The sequence below is a fragment of the Arachis stenosperma genome, chromosome 10 (genome assembly GCF_014773155.1).
Source record: "Arachis stenosperma cultivar V10309 chromosome 10, arast.V10309.gnm1.PFL2, whole genome shotgun sequence".
Classification (NCBI taxonomy): Eukaryota; Viridiplantae; Streptophyta; class Magnoliopsida; order Fabales; family Fabaceae; genus Arachis; species Arachis stenosperma.
Window position 1 is genome coordinate 2,156,363 of NC_080386.1, and position 15,276 is coordinate 2,171,638.

The 15,276-nt window shown below is 36.2% G+C and overlaps 5 protein-coding genes across 6 annotated transcripts; 2 read left to right on the forward strand and 3 right to left on the reverse strand.

Moving 5' to 3' along the window:
- Positions 1-1,528: 1,528 nt before the first annotated feature.
- Positions 1,529-4,421, reverse strand: LOC130955227 (uncharacterized). The gene is made up of 8 exons (XM_057882042.1): positions 4,123-4,421; positions 3,011-3,048; positions 2,697-2,777; positions 2,491-2,574; positions 2,362-2,396; positions 2,136-2,221; positions 1,860-1,925; positions 1,529-1,782 (listed from the first exon to the last, which is right to left on the reverse strand). The coding sequence occupies exons 1-8, from the start codon at positions 4,187-4,189 to the stop codon at positions 1,748-1,750; spliced, it is 492 nt and encodes a 163-aa protein (XP_057738025.1). The 5' UTR covers positions 4,190-4,421; the 3' UTR covers positions 1,529-1,747.
- Positions 4,422-5,148: 727 nt separating this feature from the next.
- Positions 5,149-5,688, forward strand: LOC130955228 (uncharacterized). The gene has a single exon (XM_057882043.1). The coding sequence runs from the start codon at positions 5,149-5,151 to the stop codon at positions 5,356-5,358; it is 210 nt and encodes a 69-aa protein (XP_057738026.1). The 3' UTR covers positions 5,359-5,688.
- Positions 5,689-5,809: 121 nt separating this feature from the next.
- On the reverse strand, positions 5,810-7,490 carry LOC130955226 (cyanidin 3-O-galactoside 2''-O-xylosyltransferase FGGT1-like). The gene has a single exon (XM_057882041.1). The coding sequence runs from the start codon at positions 7,244-7,246 to the stop codon at positions 5,870-5,872; it is 1,377 nt and encodes a 458-aa protein (XP_057738024.1). The 5' UTR covers positions 7,247-7,490; the 3' UTR covers positions 5,810-5,869.
- Positions 7,491-7,585: 95 nt separating this feature from the next.
- On the reverse strand, positions 7,586-12,148 carry LOC130955224 (uncharacterized). 2 transcript variants are annotated; one of them, XM_057882038.1, is made up of 8 exons: positions 11,709-12,148; positions 11,073-11,276; positions 10,431-10,949; positions 9,552-9,662; positions 9,239-9,427; positions 8,368-8,577; positions 7,995-8,115; positions 7,586-7,913 (listed from the first exon to the last, which is right to left on the reverse strand). In XM_057882038.1, the coding sequence occupies exons 1-8, from the start codon at positions 12,120-12,122 to the stop codon at positions 7,801-7,803; spliced, it is 1,881 nt and encodes a 626-aa protein (XP_057738021.1). In that variant the 5' UTR covers positions 12,123-12,148; the 3' UTR covers positions 7,586-7,800. The 2 variants fall into 2 exon arrangements, with proteins under 2 accessions (XP_057738021.1, XP_057738023.1); XM_057882040.1 differs by having other exon boundaries at positions 7,588-7,913; positions 10,431-10,922.
- A 921-nt stretch (positions 12,149-13,069) lies between these two features.
- LOC130955980 (DNA repair RAD52-like protein 2, chloroplastic) lies at positions 13,070-15,276 on the forward strand. Its single transcript, XM_057882997.1, has 4 exons — positions 13,070-13,612; positions 13,884-13,921; positions 14,012-14,103; positions 14,951-15,276. Exons 1-4 carry the CDS (start codon positions 13,212-13,214, stop codon positions 15,101-15,103), a joined length of 684 nt encoding a protein of 227 aa, XP_057738980.1. The 5' UTR covers positions 13,070-13,211; the 3' UTR covers positions 15,104-15,276.

The window sequence follows — 15,276 nt, forward strand, 5'->3', positions numbered from 1 at the left end:
ACATAGTTTAATCAAAGTGGGATTGGAGTTTTATACCAGTGATTTGGATAAAAGAAATGTTATTACAAATACCATAAGCTGCAATTATATGATATCATATGTAATAACTAGTGTATCATCTTTGAAGGGAAGCTATATATATGATGATATTTATTGAGATTAAGTTGTAGACTACTATGTATGGCCTAATGATTAATGAACTATATTCTAAGGTTCACTTCTAAGGTTCACTTTTGATTTTTTTTTTTGGGTCGGTAGATTGGACAACCCCCAATCCTAGGTATCTCAACCTCAATTCTAGGCACACAATACACCCATACACTCCTCACACTTACCACATTTTTCTCTCTGATTGCAACCGGTCGGGTTTGAACCTACGACCCTTGAGGTGAGGAAGGAGAGATATGCCATGTGAGCTAAGGCTCGTTGGCCACTTTTGATTTTGAACTTCCTATGAATTTGTGAATTAAGTTTTCACTTGCCGGCCTTCTTTTTTTTTGTTTTTTTGGTTGCCGGCCTTGCCCACTTTCATGTCGTTATTATCCTTTATCCTTCCTTACAATGCAAAACTCTATAATAATAATAACAATAATACTAATTAATTAATAATACTACCACCTTTCGAGTGCTATACATTCCTCAAACAAATGGCAGTTTATAGAGTAAGTAAATACCCTTTTAATTTAAATTGGATGGATGGGATAAGAGAGACTCCAACAAGTTCTCAAACTATTCTTGTATTATTCGCCTCTTAAAGTTTAGGTATTTACGTCATTCCCATATTGAGTTATATTTTCTTTCTTATATGAATTTATTTATAGTAAAAGATAAAACTAAACATCAACATTGACCCAACTTAGGATACTGTAAATAGCTGGATACATTAAATTACACCAAAAAAAAATAAAAAAAGCTGGACATAATGCCAGAACAATCAAGGTAGCAAGTAATGCATTTGCTGAAGAGGCTTGCTTAGCTGTTATGTGTTATTATGCTTAAATCTTTGTTGATCATGTTCCTAGCATTAATGAAACCAGTGGTTGTTTAAGAGGTCAAGATACCTAAATAAATTCATGATATTTGGGTATGGTCCATGTAAGGTATGATAATAAGTAATAACGCATTATCCCTTAATCAGTAGTTACTCAAAATGAAAACAAGTTATGTGATTATGTGATCAGCAGTTACTCAACAGAGAACATAGCAACATCCCCAAGAAGAAAAAGAAAACCATCTCAAATAGCTGAATAAGGGCAGACCAATGCAAAGCACCCATGCTGCATGAATTTATAGCCAAAGTAATCTATCCCGAATAGGAAAATGATAATGTCACTCTAATTTTGATAATACCAATCCAAACGTTTCTTTGCATTGTATATTTGCAAGAATTTATAGAATAAAAGAATGACATTATCAAAATAGGAGTAACAATATTCATTCATTCTCCAAATGCAATAATACCCTACTCTCTAACAAAAACATTTTGGTTAACAAATAGAAGGGTAGAGGGCGTGGAGGATACTGCAGAGAAAGAGAAATATTTTCCCTTGGCTTGATGTAGGGAACCCTTTTATATAATAATAATAGTAAATATTTCAAGCCAAATAATTGCATTACATGTTAACAACTTGGAATGGTTATCTCCATTATAAAGCTAAATGGACACAATATTGTATTGTAGTGTAGTGAGAGCACAGATTCCTCCTAATTGGAGTAAAACCAGGCCACACAGCAATCTCCACGAAATTCACTTGCGTGCTTCGGCTTTCTTCTGCTCTTTGGCTGAAACAGATTGAATCCTTGGTTCAAAGACTTTGAAATCACAAGAGTTGGCAAAACAAACAGCCATTAGAGCTTACCAGCTTTCTCTTCTTCTCTCTTCTTAGCTGCTTCCGCCCTTTGCTGACGAATAAGAGCTAAACGTTCTGCATACCAAAGATAGAAACATTAATCATATGCATTTTACAATTAATTCTCATGATTTCTCCCAGCAAAACATATCTATTTCAGTTAAACTACTCTAGCGTACTCCAATCATCAAAACTTGTACACAAGCAACCATAAACATAAGGGGAAGAGGAGCAAGAAAAAAATGTACGCAACTAGAGAAACTATTTCAAGAGCTATAGAGGTACCTAAATCTTTCCTTGCTTGTTCTGTTTTTCCTTGCTCTTGCAGCCGCATGTAGCGTTCATGAGCTCTCTGTTTCTCTATCTCCTCTCTGCAAAAAGGTGGGAAATTTTATATATAAAGAAAACTTCATAACTTTCACCAATATGGAAAAAGCAATTAGACAAATAGAATGTCCAGATCTCCTTTAACAATCTTGCTTTAACAAGAAGCAAATAAAAAATAACAAACCTTTCACGCCTTGAAAGTTCAGTAGTTTTTCCAACCTGCACCGACCGAAAAAAATTAGCATTATACTTAGCATGAAATTTATTACAATAAGATGTCAGTGTAAAGATCAAAAGGGAAAGTTGAACTCACATCAACATCTCTAGCTTTCAAGCTCTTAGGCTTTACCAAGTTAGGATTTTCAATCTCAATAATCCCTTGAGTTCCTTTACTCTTCTGCATACATTATATGGCAACAGGACAGTCAATTTCATACTTACGAGGGCATACTGCAGAAGCAAACAAAAAGACACAAAAAAGTGAACAATTCAGGAAAATTTATATAGTAGTATATTAACTGTGGCTTCTTCTTCTTCGGATTCTTCCCCAGATTCATCCTCAGACACTTCCTTGGGTTCTTCTTCATGCTCAGCTTCTTTCTAATAAAGTCATCAAGAAAATGATCAGGTTAGTAAAATTTGGTTTGCAAAAGATATCAAGAAAATGGAAACAGCTTAATCATAATCATGTACAATTGTACATTGTATTTCTTTAAAAACAAATCACCATAGGTAATCCAAACTGACAAAATTATTCTGTGTAAAGTGAACAAATGATGTGTACTTGAGAGAAAGGAGAAAGAGGAGGTGGGGAAAAGGGTGTAGAAGAAAACCTGTCTAAAAGTCCGAGGACGGTTAGAGGTTCCAGCAACTGCAGCAGTCAAATGAAATATTGAGTTCTCAAAAGTATTCTTTATGAAATTAAGAAATATCTCTTCTGTTTCATCTCTTTAAAAGGAGGAGAGGAAAGAGGTGTTGGTATCACAATCTATCTTGTTATTTTAAATTTTAAACTTTTAATACAGCTCAGTTTCGCATTTAGAGAATTGGGTTATAACCTAACCAATTAAACAGTGTAGTATATCAAAAGAGTATAAATCATAATGGAAGCTTTTGTCTTCTAAAACTTAAAAGGATAAAAGGGCTGATAAAAGAAAATCATTAGAAGCTTTTCCCTACATTTCTGTCATCAATCCTAAAAGAGAGAATAAAATTTACAGGATCTACTACCACTTTCGCAAACAAGTTCCTACATGATTTACCAGTCTCACATAGTCACATAAACAATCTAAGCCACAACCATAATCATGTTTGAAATGCCTAAACAACAATCTAAATCAGTTCTCCCCAGCATAGCCAAATTTTGAAATGGTTAACAAACCTTGGAGGGAAAACCAAAATTCTATTAACAAACCTGGCAGTTCTATTTCCTTATGTGTTAAAACTCATAGTGAGGCAATGTCGCCTCATGGTAGCCTATATAGAAACCAACCACAATCATAGGCCAAAAAAGTGACAATCTCAGCAACACTACAGAATCGTTAATTTTCCATTTTCATCACAAATTATAATATTTTTCATATTTATTCAGGGCCCTAACTAATGCTTATTTCATCTATAGTGCAGCTTGTAGCTTCAGATAAAAGAATTAACAGCATAAACCAACTATGAACGCTAATTTGAATTTCATTCAACATAACAGTATATTCATTAATTATTAAACTTCACAGTCTATCCAGATCTAACTACAAAACGTCCACACAAAAATAACACACACTTGCTTCAATTTTACTGAATCAATAAACCAGCTACATAAAAACTTAGCTCAAAATCAAAATTTGCAACAAGCTGAATAGAATTTCACTGATTTTGAGAAGAAACGACAAAAACACCAACAACGGGAATCAGACGGAAAAGAATAAAAGGGTTTGAGAATTGTGCTTACGGAGATCTTCCGGCGTGGAAAACTGGCGGCGACCGGTGGGCTTGCTCTTGTATTTTCCCCTTCCCATCGCAGTTCCAATTCAATAATACCAATCACTCACACACTACGATCAGATTAGAATAATGCTACTCTTCTGCAGCAATCGTTTATGATCAAATAGAATAGAATGCTCAAACCAAAAAGGGGATGCGCTTTCTTTCACTTTATTCCAAATTCCAATCTTTTCTTCTTTTTTTTAATTGTCAAAAACCCTAGTTGCGTTTACTCCATTACAAATTTTGATGAATCCAATTCGGAATCTGTATTTCCAATTTTCAATTTTATTTTATTCTTTTGCTTCATAAAACTTTTTTATTTATTTTTCGGGGTATTTTTTTTAAACTCAAATGGGCCCATGAGGCCCAAATTATCTCCAAGGTCCAAGACCTAAAACCTGTTCTTCGTCTTCTACGTCGGTAATTGCAGAGTTAGGAACAGATTTTCTTTTCACAAAGTTCACAGTCCAGAGAATTCAATCTAATCTCAGTGCTGCAGCAACCACCATTTTAGGTAAACCTCATCATTTGTTTCAATTTGAACTTTTTCTCTCGCTATTTTTTTTCCCCAGCTGCTAGAATGAGTTTGGTTGTGCCTTTATGGGTTGCTTGTTGCAAGTTCCGCTTTTTATTTTCAATTCCTGAAATTTATCCATTGTTCTTCCGGAGCTGTATTCTTGGTCTTACAGTTCCTAAATTTTAAGGCAAGCGTTATTCGGTTTTTAGCTCTGTTCGTGGAGAGACATGGTTATCGCTCTTCATTCATTATGTCCAAAACAGAAATGAAAAACAATAATTGATCTGAATTATTTGTATTAACAATTATTATTATCATTGTTATTTTGTTTTTGGGTGGGTGGGGAGCTTTGGCTTTTGGTGGTGGCAGGAGGTTCCAAAATGAAATTCTATTTAGCATACCAAGTGTTTGATCAAATGTGTGTGTGGTGTGTACGTTGTTGATAAGCTTGGATGTATTGCAAATTGGCAGGAGATGAAGAAGGGAGTGCACCCGCAGAAGCAATGGATAAGCTATGTTACACAAACGGGTAGATTGATGCATGTCATGATGACAAAGATACACCCTGTTGGCAAAGTATACCACTTCCGGGCAAGGCGTCAGATGGCCGAGAGTTTGGGGCAGATTGCCAAGTTCAGGCGTCGTTTTGGGCTAGAAAATCCAGAAACCACTCCAAAAAAATGACGTCCTCAACAAGAAGAGAGAGAGAAGTTTCTTTGCCTCTATATTTAAATGCAAGTTCAAGGAGAATAACATATATACTTGATGATACTCTTAATCTGGCTTTTTGTAGAATTCATTATAGATTTATATATCAAGTTAAAACTGCTGAAACATTTCATTTTTCAGTTAATATCAAGTGATGTCGTGAGTAGTGCATTTTATCTAGTTATCCTGGGGCTAGCATACACTGATATTTATTAGCTACCTTTGAGACCTTTTACTTTACAAGGAAACACACTATATCCAATAATTGGGATATGAGATATGTAGAATGTTATGATATTTATGGCACGGGATAGAATTCTTAACAGCAGAATCTGATTTTAGTCTACTATCTAGTCATATTCAACTTACACCCCAAAGAATCACATTCATTTTTGTGATTATGATTACCCATAATATGTATTCCCAGCTCATATGTAAATGCTATTTATTCATCTAGTGGCTTTCAATATTTTTAATAATGTCTAAATCAAGACTTGAGCAGACTATGCAGCTTCTGAACCAAATCATCCAAGTAATAGTTTTCGAGCCCCTTGCTGAGTAGGAACTCCCTCCATTTGCCATGGTTCTTTCTCACAACTTGTCCCACTTCATTATTAGTGTCCATTACAGTTATCACAGCCTTGCACACAGCTTGCCTAGTAAATAGTCCATCATCTGCACTTTTCTTAACCTCTACTCCTACTTTCAATTCTTCACTCATTATTCTTGCATTAATAAATTGATCTCCTGCGTGGGGGAGCAGTACCATTTGGCACTCATTTACCATGGCCTCTGTTAATGATCCAGAACCACAATGAGTTACGAAGCAACCCACGGATGGGTGGCGCAAGATCAATTGCTGTTGAACCCAATCTCCATAAACCACCCCTCTTCCTTTTGTTCTCTCAATAAATCCTTCAGTCAAAGCTGACTTCACTGTTTCTGCTCCGGTCGGGGGTCTTAAGGCAGCTAGAAAAGGCATTCCTGTTAGTTCAAAACCCCATAACAGTTCCTCAAATAGGTAGCTACTCAAAATGCATTCACTTCCAAAAGCACAGAAAATCACTGTTTTCGGTTTGAAACTTCCTAGCCAAGTCACCCATTTTTCTTCTAAATTGAATATTGTTGGGTATGGCAAAACTGGTCCTGCCAGAAACACTTGCTTTCTCATTTGCCTTTCAAGATAATCACAATAAGGACCATCCATTTCTCTGCAAGTTTTGAAAATGACAGCATCACAGCTGGTGAAAGATATAATTTGGCGCTCCATAAATGAAATGCCTTTGCCATGACTCTTTATAGTGATAGCAGCTACATCTCTTGCTTCATAAGGTTGTAGCCGCATGGCTGATGCAGGAAAGCTTGGTGGAGGGTGTAATAGATCAGTTTCTGTTAGTGACTTTTCATGGAGTTTTCTTTCTGGGCTTATAACATATCCTACAACGGCAGGGCTAGTTGTGCAGTAATTTACAGCCTTAATGCCTAACCGGGATGCCAATGCAGGTAACCAATATGTGAAATCAAAGAATACCATATGGGGTCTAAGCTCTCTGAGAAAATTTTCAATGGCAGGCTCAGTGAGGTCCATTGCTGCCATGAGAAGGGAATACAATGAGAAAGGAAGGTCTGCAGTTGTTTCAGACCCAGGAGGGAGGCCATCGACATCTGGTATGGTTATCGGAATGAAGGAGATGAGATCTGGGTAGAGATTGAAATGTTCCAATTTGGGTATGGTATTTCTAGGCATTAGAAATGAAATCCTGTTGCCTCTCTCAGCAAGTTTGTTGGATATGTGAAGGTATGATGTAAGATGGCCTAAGGCAAACCATGGATACACTGCAACATGAAACGAAGTGGTGCCCATTGTTGCCAGAAGGAATCGAGGCCAAGAATGTGATACTTCTGCCAAGTTATGTAGAATAGAGATCAAACAGTGTGGACTAAATTGAAAGAGAGAAAGTGATATTAGAATATGGCTTCATGCTCTTCTCATTCTAAAAATTGCCAACGGTTTAGAGAGTCATGTAGTTCGTGAGTGCTATCTCCCGGCAATTCTATAATCAGGTAGGAGTGCTTTCTACTTTATACTTTCTTCATATTGATTCTCGTTCCCTTGACAGAATTCTATTCTTAAGGATATACTTAATTATTAAAAAGAAACTCTTTCATACTGCCCCATTGAATAATTATATGTTTGATCAAATGAGGTAACAATACAAGAAGTCAACTTTAAATCTATTCACTTCAAATTTATAAACAGAACGTGTTGGTCAATAACATCAATACTTTTCAAACAATAGGGCAAAGCTGGGGAAGGACGTTTTCAACTTCTCACAAAATCTATTGAATAAAATTGTGCATCGTTGCTGTTTATAAGTAAAACCAGCATATTAGGAAGTATTGCTATTAATAAATGAATCACCGAAATGGCCTAGCTACAGCAAAATAAGCATCTGGATTCACTGACATTAACAACTCTACAACGAAAACATTTCTCGGAAGGGAGAACTTGAGACCTCGTTCAATAATACCTGCTTGAAAAAATCCATGGGAAAGAGTTAGCACATTTGGTAAGCCTTCTAATTGTGTTCTAAAAAGCAACTAGAACTTACTCGGTGAAAGCTTTTTCCCTCCGTATAGCTCCCTCGTTAGAGGATTAGCAGCCCATCGAAAGACGGCCACCCGACTTAAAGGTTGAAAACCAATTACGCTTCCGTCGCTAGAGAAAACCACCTGATTTTCAAGCAATTGCAAGGTCAAGGACAGAATCAAATGTACTATTAAGAGTTTCCAGATACCATTGTCGTGCATCCGGACCAGGTTGATAAACACAGATCAAACATGACGCGTCACATGAATGCAGTTTTTACCCCGCATTATGGAGGCTCATGAAATTGAAGTTCTCATGACAAGTCATCTGTTAAGTTTAAAGATGCACCAAAGAGAAGGCAAGGTTATTTAGAATATTCTGAGGATCTGGAGTACCTGGTAACTATCAATGTCCTCCATGGACTCTACTACATCTGCATCTAAGTTATCTAGAGTGGTATCGAGAGTAGCATCGCCTTCACCTCTTCTCAAGTAGGGCGGCAATTTTCCAATATAGACGCCAATACCATCTTCCTTCCTAATGTCACCGGACCACCCAAGAGCATCCTTTACCTTTTCAACAGCTAATGTGCAAAAATCTTCCAACTATCCATGCAATATAGCCAACAAAAAGAAGCACTTTTCAGACAGAAGTTAAAGGTATGGTAACACGAAAACGAACAATACAGATATGCTAGCACGAACACAAGAAAACAGCCATGGAACATGATGTGGCTGAGGAAGAATTACAAAGGGTAAAAATATGCAGATTAAAAGCTAAAGCTTATGACATACTTTTTTTATTTGTAAATATCCACCACTGATGCAACTTTTGTTTATTTAAAAAAAAAAGGTAAGGTAAGGCCATTCCATTTCAACAAAATATCTACACTCAAGTTCTATAGCTTTGGATCTGCTAACCAGATCATGATTTTCCTACCCCCAGAGGTAAGTTTATAACCTTTGCACCAGTCACTGTCACAGCATAGCAAGCAAACTCATAACAATGACAAGAAAGTGGCAGAATTCAGACAGCTCAATGCTATAGACTTGTTGATTCTAATAGCATTTAATATGACAAGCCTTTTTCTAATAGCATTCATTGTTGTTTGCAGATAGCAAATAAATTGAGCTTATAAATTGAAATGAACAAGAAAATGAAATCTGCATTCCCAAACAACACATAAATTGAGCATATAAATTGTTTCTGAATATTTTCTACATAATAAGCAAATAATAGAAGGGGGGAAAAGAATAAACTGCGTACCTTTGTTGCATCCGAACTGCCATGCATTACAACATTGATTTCAGATGATGACAGAGATCTATGATCTACAAGGTGTTTCTTTTCCTTGAACAAATGAGGCAAACATAATTGACCCAGAGCAGTGACTGCAAAAAGAAATATACCACTTGCAAGGGAGGCTGACAACAGTTTTGATAAAGACAAACCCCCCTACCAATTAAAATGATAAAAAAAACAGGTAAGTGCTACCTCAGTGGAGTCATATGAACTATGAAGGAAATATAAGATGAAAATATTACTCTTCTTCAAGCAACAGACACAGACACTTGACTACCTTCTTATTAGACACACTGGCAACATTGGCTGCCACACTACAGGATAATTGCTTATCAACTAGTGAATAAGGATCCACATAATACATATCAAGCACTTCTGCCAATCGAACCTGCAATATTGTGAAATTTGGAGCAAAATGAACATCAATTGTATACATGATATTGATAACATAGTTGTCACATAATTTCAGGTAAGCCTATGCAGCAATATGTTCAATAATCAATAATTAAAATCATGTATATATATAAACATAAAGCCATCATAATTGAAGTTAACAAACGGCCATACACATTATCATTGGGTTAAGAGCCTGATCTGTTTAGAAAGTTGTCTGTAACTCTCCAGGTTGTTTCTCAGCATCACCCTCAGTCTTCGTTAATATTTTATCAACCCTTACACTGCACGTTTTTGTTAGTTTGCTTTCCCGATCATCTTTTTTCTTCCTGACTGGGTTTGCACTATAATATTTTTAACCAGAAAATTTAGAGGAAGTCATAATTGTGTTTTAATGGTTTTGCATGAACTATTTAACACAAAAGAAAAATATTACTTTTCTTTGGTCAAGTTAATCACTGATTAGTGTGCTCAATTGCCCCTTCTTATGTAGTAAAGTAAGAGTATCATTTGACACTTTATAAACTAGAAGCAATGAGGCCACCCAATACTCATGAACAAGAACATTGACCCCGGTGTCTTACCATGTTCTCTTCCTTCTATTTATTTAACATAAAACTGAGAACAAAAAAATAAATTCCACCACTAAAACTCCAAAAGGCATTCAATGCAAAAGGTAAAACAGAAAATTGAGAACAAAAAAATTAATTCCACCACTAAAAACTCCAGAAGGCATTCAATGCAAAAGGTAAAGATAAAGTACCATTTGAGAGTGGGTCAAAAGAGCTTCCCACCTATTATCTGCAGACTTCTTCCAGCCATGAATTTTTGCATCTCCCATTATATTGGCATCAATCTCTAACCGATATGTAGGTACGTACTCGCTTGCCCAAGCACTGAAATGAGAACCACCAATTTTTTCTAATTTCTCGTAAAACGATGGCTTCCACCAGCGATGCATTGATTTTGTTTTCAAAGGCTTATCACTATCCTTCATTAAATTATATTTATCCAATAGACTCCTGGCATTTTCAACTATCTCATCTTCAAATAATTTGTACAAGAAGACCGAAGAATCATTTGATTGTATCCTTTTAGACTTCTTAAACCAGCGAAAGAAACTGCTTCTATTACCACTATTTAGATTATTCAGAAATTCTTGTTGAGTGTTTTGAAGAGCAGCAATGCAAACAGCTTCTGCAAGCTTGGAGATAAGAGATTCATCAGATGAGCCAAGGGCAAAAGATGCAGAAACCTGCTTATATGAAATGCATAAAAACAACTGAATGTATCAGTATCAGGGCCACCTGCAGGACAGACATTTTAATATGCCATTACAATTTACAAAAAACAATTGAGAAAATAAAATCTCATTTTCAAAAGAAAGTAAAGGTAAGCAACATACCTCTCTCGGGGCTTCAAGATCCCCCATGTTCCGTTCTTCTCCTGGTTCAAAGACAATCAGCTCAAAGTTCCAAAGCTGCTGCAGAACCACTTGCCTAAAGGTCATAGCAAGTATATCTCTGGATGCATTGCTAGAAAAAATATCTCTCGAGATAGTCTTCTTGAGCTTAGCCGCCTTTTCTTTAACTTTCTTAGCAGGTAAGAACTGTCAAGACAACAGGCTTTAAAGATCTAAACCTCAAATTGCATTTCTATAAGTTTCATCCAGAAATTAGCTACATACTTAACACCAAAATGTTTCCAAAACAGACAACCAAAGGCATTCTAAAATTCCAGTCACACCTAGTGCATGGTTCAATATACACAAATGCAATACATAAACACTCCTTTAATATGTTAATATCATTGTTCCATCAATACAAAGCATACCATGTTTTCAGCTCCAACACTTTCACTTTACCAAGCAACTTAGATACAACAAAAACATTAACTATTAAGCAATGAAACCTATATAGTTACATTTTTCAGTGGAATTTGAGCATTTTGTTGAACATAACCACACCCCAAAAATATAATACTCATTGTTGTTGCTATTAACAGAGTTTCGTTTAAACAAGGGAAATTGAATTGAACTAACCAATCGGGTAGAGACAGTGCTTCTCTCGCCGGAAGGACCAGGATTCATGGTTTCGACGACCATGGCATCCATGTCGGCGTTGACATGCTCGTCGGCGACTTCACCGCCGTCAGCGGCGGCCGCAGTTAAGGCCTGGTTGAAATCGACGGTTCCAAGGAGGGTGAGCTGGGCGAGGTCATTCTCATAGGTCCTGAGGCAGGGGAGGTCGTTGCCGTCATAGTCGGCAATGGCTTCAAGCAATTCTTGCTCAGTGTGGAAAATGCCGTTGGAAGAAGAAGAAGAAGAGCAGGTGATGGCAAAGTTGGAGTCTTTGGTGGTTGTGTTGGCGAGGTGCAGTGTTGTTGGAGAGAATTTGGTGCTGGGGAGAAGGGGAACAAGAGGGGTGAACAGTGAGGTGCTTGCCACTGTAGCCATTTCTGACACAATTGAGGTTTCTTCCGGTGTTTCCCAACGTTAACCAAAACGAAGGCTACCTTTTTTTTGTGTTCTTAAACGAAGCCTAGTTTGGATTGGGCCAAACAAAACGTTTGGGCCATATAAGTCTAGTTGTTGGGCTTTATTCAAAGTTATAATATTTTTATGTAAAAAGGACTGAATGGACATTTTCCAAGTTCCAACTTCCGCAGTTGCGCAAATACTAACCTCCGTTCACCGTTCGCCAACTTCCAAATTATATTATTATGAGAAAGTATAAGGAGTCAATAATTTAAGTGTACAATGAAGGTTTAAAAAGTATTAAAGATATGATTATTAGTGTTATATTGTCCTATCAAGTTATGTTTTTGGGATGAGTGGTTTTAGGACATGGTATTAAAGTTCTAAATCCAGAAGATCAAAAGTTCGAACCTTGGTTTAGCTCCCTAACACTATTATTTAAGAATTTAAATTTTCTAAATTTTAGATTTTCACCTTATTAAAAGAAGATAAAGTAAGATCTTTTATTATTAAATATTTTTTCTCTCATATTTTTTTTTAGTCCTATCTATAAAATAAATGGTGATAGATCATACTTTATTTTTTAAAATAAAATTCAAAATTTTAAAAATTCAAATCCATTATTTAAATAAACTTTAATTATAAGTTTAGTAAGACAGTTGGTTTTAAATTATTTCAATAAGACTCAAATAATGAAAAATTACATTTTTATTTTCATGGGGTACACATCGTAAATTCCAAATTAAACAACCATGTTTTCTAACAAAAAGAATTGTGTTAGGAAAACAAATGAGAATTTTGCTCTATGAAAACGAAACTAGTCAACGGGACGGCGTTCCACGAAAGGAGTAACTCCGTTTAGAATATTAACGTTGTTAATAACAATAATAATAAAGAGCATTAAAATGACGTTGTTACGGGAGGAATAATTAACTAGAATTAATTGTGTAATTAGTTGATGGGCGTCTACTTTTACCTCTACCTACACACTGAAAGAAAGTCAATATAGTTTCCCCTTCTTCAAAATCAATCTCAGATCAAATCTGGGAGAGAGAGAGAGACGCAATCATGGGTTTCACCATCACCCCCAACACTAATGCAATCCCTGCCTGTTCATCATCATCATTCAACGCCGTTAACAGAACCACAACCCCTAATTCCGCTTCAGTTACACTAACAGATCGCTGGAGGACGAGAATCAAGAGGACTGCATTGCCCCTTGTGGTGTGCGCCGTCGAACGGAGCAACACCAACGGCAGCAACAGCAGCAGCAGCAGCAGCAGTGACGGCGGCGGAAAGACCAAGAAAGGAGGTGTCCCTAATTCGAACTACGTTGTTCCCCTGGAAACCACGTTCCCTCTCACGAACTCGCTGGCTCGCCCTCTCGCCGAGATTCTCAGAGACCTCAACAAGAGAATCCCGGAGAATATCGTCAAACCTCACGATCGAGATCCAACGCTAATCCCGTGGTAGGTGAACCTACTTCCCTACCTAATCTTCCTTTTTTTTCTATTATTACTATTAATAAGAAGGTTAGAGAATCATTAAAATTTATTATTTTTAATTAGGAGTTAGTTATTAATATTTAAAAGTACGAGTTAAAAGTAAGTATATAGATGACTGGAAAGAATCTTATTGATGATTAAAGGTGATGGCAAAAAATAAATTCTGTCTGTCTTCTGAGTATTTGTTGTTAATATTATTATCTAATTAATTTAATTTGTGCTATCTCTTTGCAAGGTATCATGCTAATAGGATGTTAAGCTTCTATGCTCCAGGTTTCTTCATGTTTTTGCAAACTCGGTAATTTGATCTGCCTAATCAAAATGTAAACTTTTAAAGTTAACTCACTCATGTTTACATTGCAGGATGGTGTGGCGAGATACGTGATGTCATATTCTCTGACAATGGCAGTGTTACTGTGGTTTATCGCGTTACTGTGAGAGGATCTGATGGAGAGGTGGGTTGATTCTTCCATTATCTACTCTTATATTTTTTTTTTTAAATTCTGTTAATAGCTATTCATGTTTCTTTTTATAATGTTTAGGGATTTAGTAACCTCTAAGCTTGTTGTATGTTGTTTTATTTGTCTCAAGTTTCCATTAAGGTTGCTACTTGCTGGTGGCAAGTTGCAACAGGATCCGGGATTATGAGATACTGTTGTTCATTAGGAATGAAGAGATCAGAGATGAGTACCCTTGAACAAAGAATGCATTGTACAATGCTATGAGTCATAATAGCAAAAGGAATTGCCATAGTGCTAAGTGTGTGGAATCAATAATCTTGTGCATGTCTTTGTGATTTCACTCACTTCGTCTTAGATCTGCTACTTTATGGATTGAGGGGTTCAGAATATGTCTGATCATGTTTTTATTATACTTTTCAAGCCCCTATTAGGGTATAGGTTATTTTCTAGAAAGAATGTATATCTGTAGAAATGAACAGCTTAATAATGTAAATTTGTAAATGGCTATGTTATTTATCAGGTTAACAGGTTGCTGGTTATGCTATTTAGTTTATCAGGTTAAGATTGTACTAGCAAAAAGATACTACTCCTTTATATTACAAACATTTCATACATTTAGAGTGTAATTTGGAGCCTATCTGTTATTGTCCTTCCGAAGTAAAAAGCAAGGTCTTTTGATCAGTATTTAGTGTAGCTGCCTTGTTTTGAATGCATCTGTGTAGGCAGTCTCTTTACCTGATATAAAATTTGAGTATTTCCCTTCTACATTAGCTGTGCATTTGGTAACATCTTCTACAGTGTCTAAGCTGCATTCAATTTCTGTCTTTATAAACAATAACAGGCACATCGTGAGGCAACTGGGACAGTGTCACCAAGTGATGGCCACATTGGCGATGCAGTTGCAGCAGCTGAGGAAATTGCTTTCTGCAAAGCTTGCGCCCGGTTTGGTCTTGGCCTGTATTTGTATCACGAAGATCAACTAGCCAGTATTTAACACACTAAATATATATGTTTTGGTTTATATATATATTGTAGTGCTGGTTTCTTTGAATTGTTGTCAATAGAAGTAGCCAATAAATGCATGTAAGGTATTCTGGAAAACTAATTCAAGATATTTGCTTTGTAAAGACTTTTGAAAGCTGGTATTAAGGCAATTTTCTTCATTGA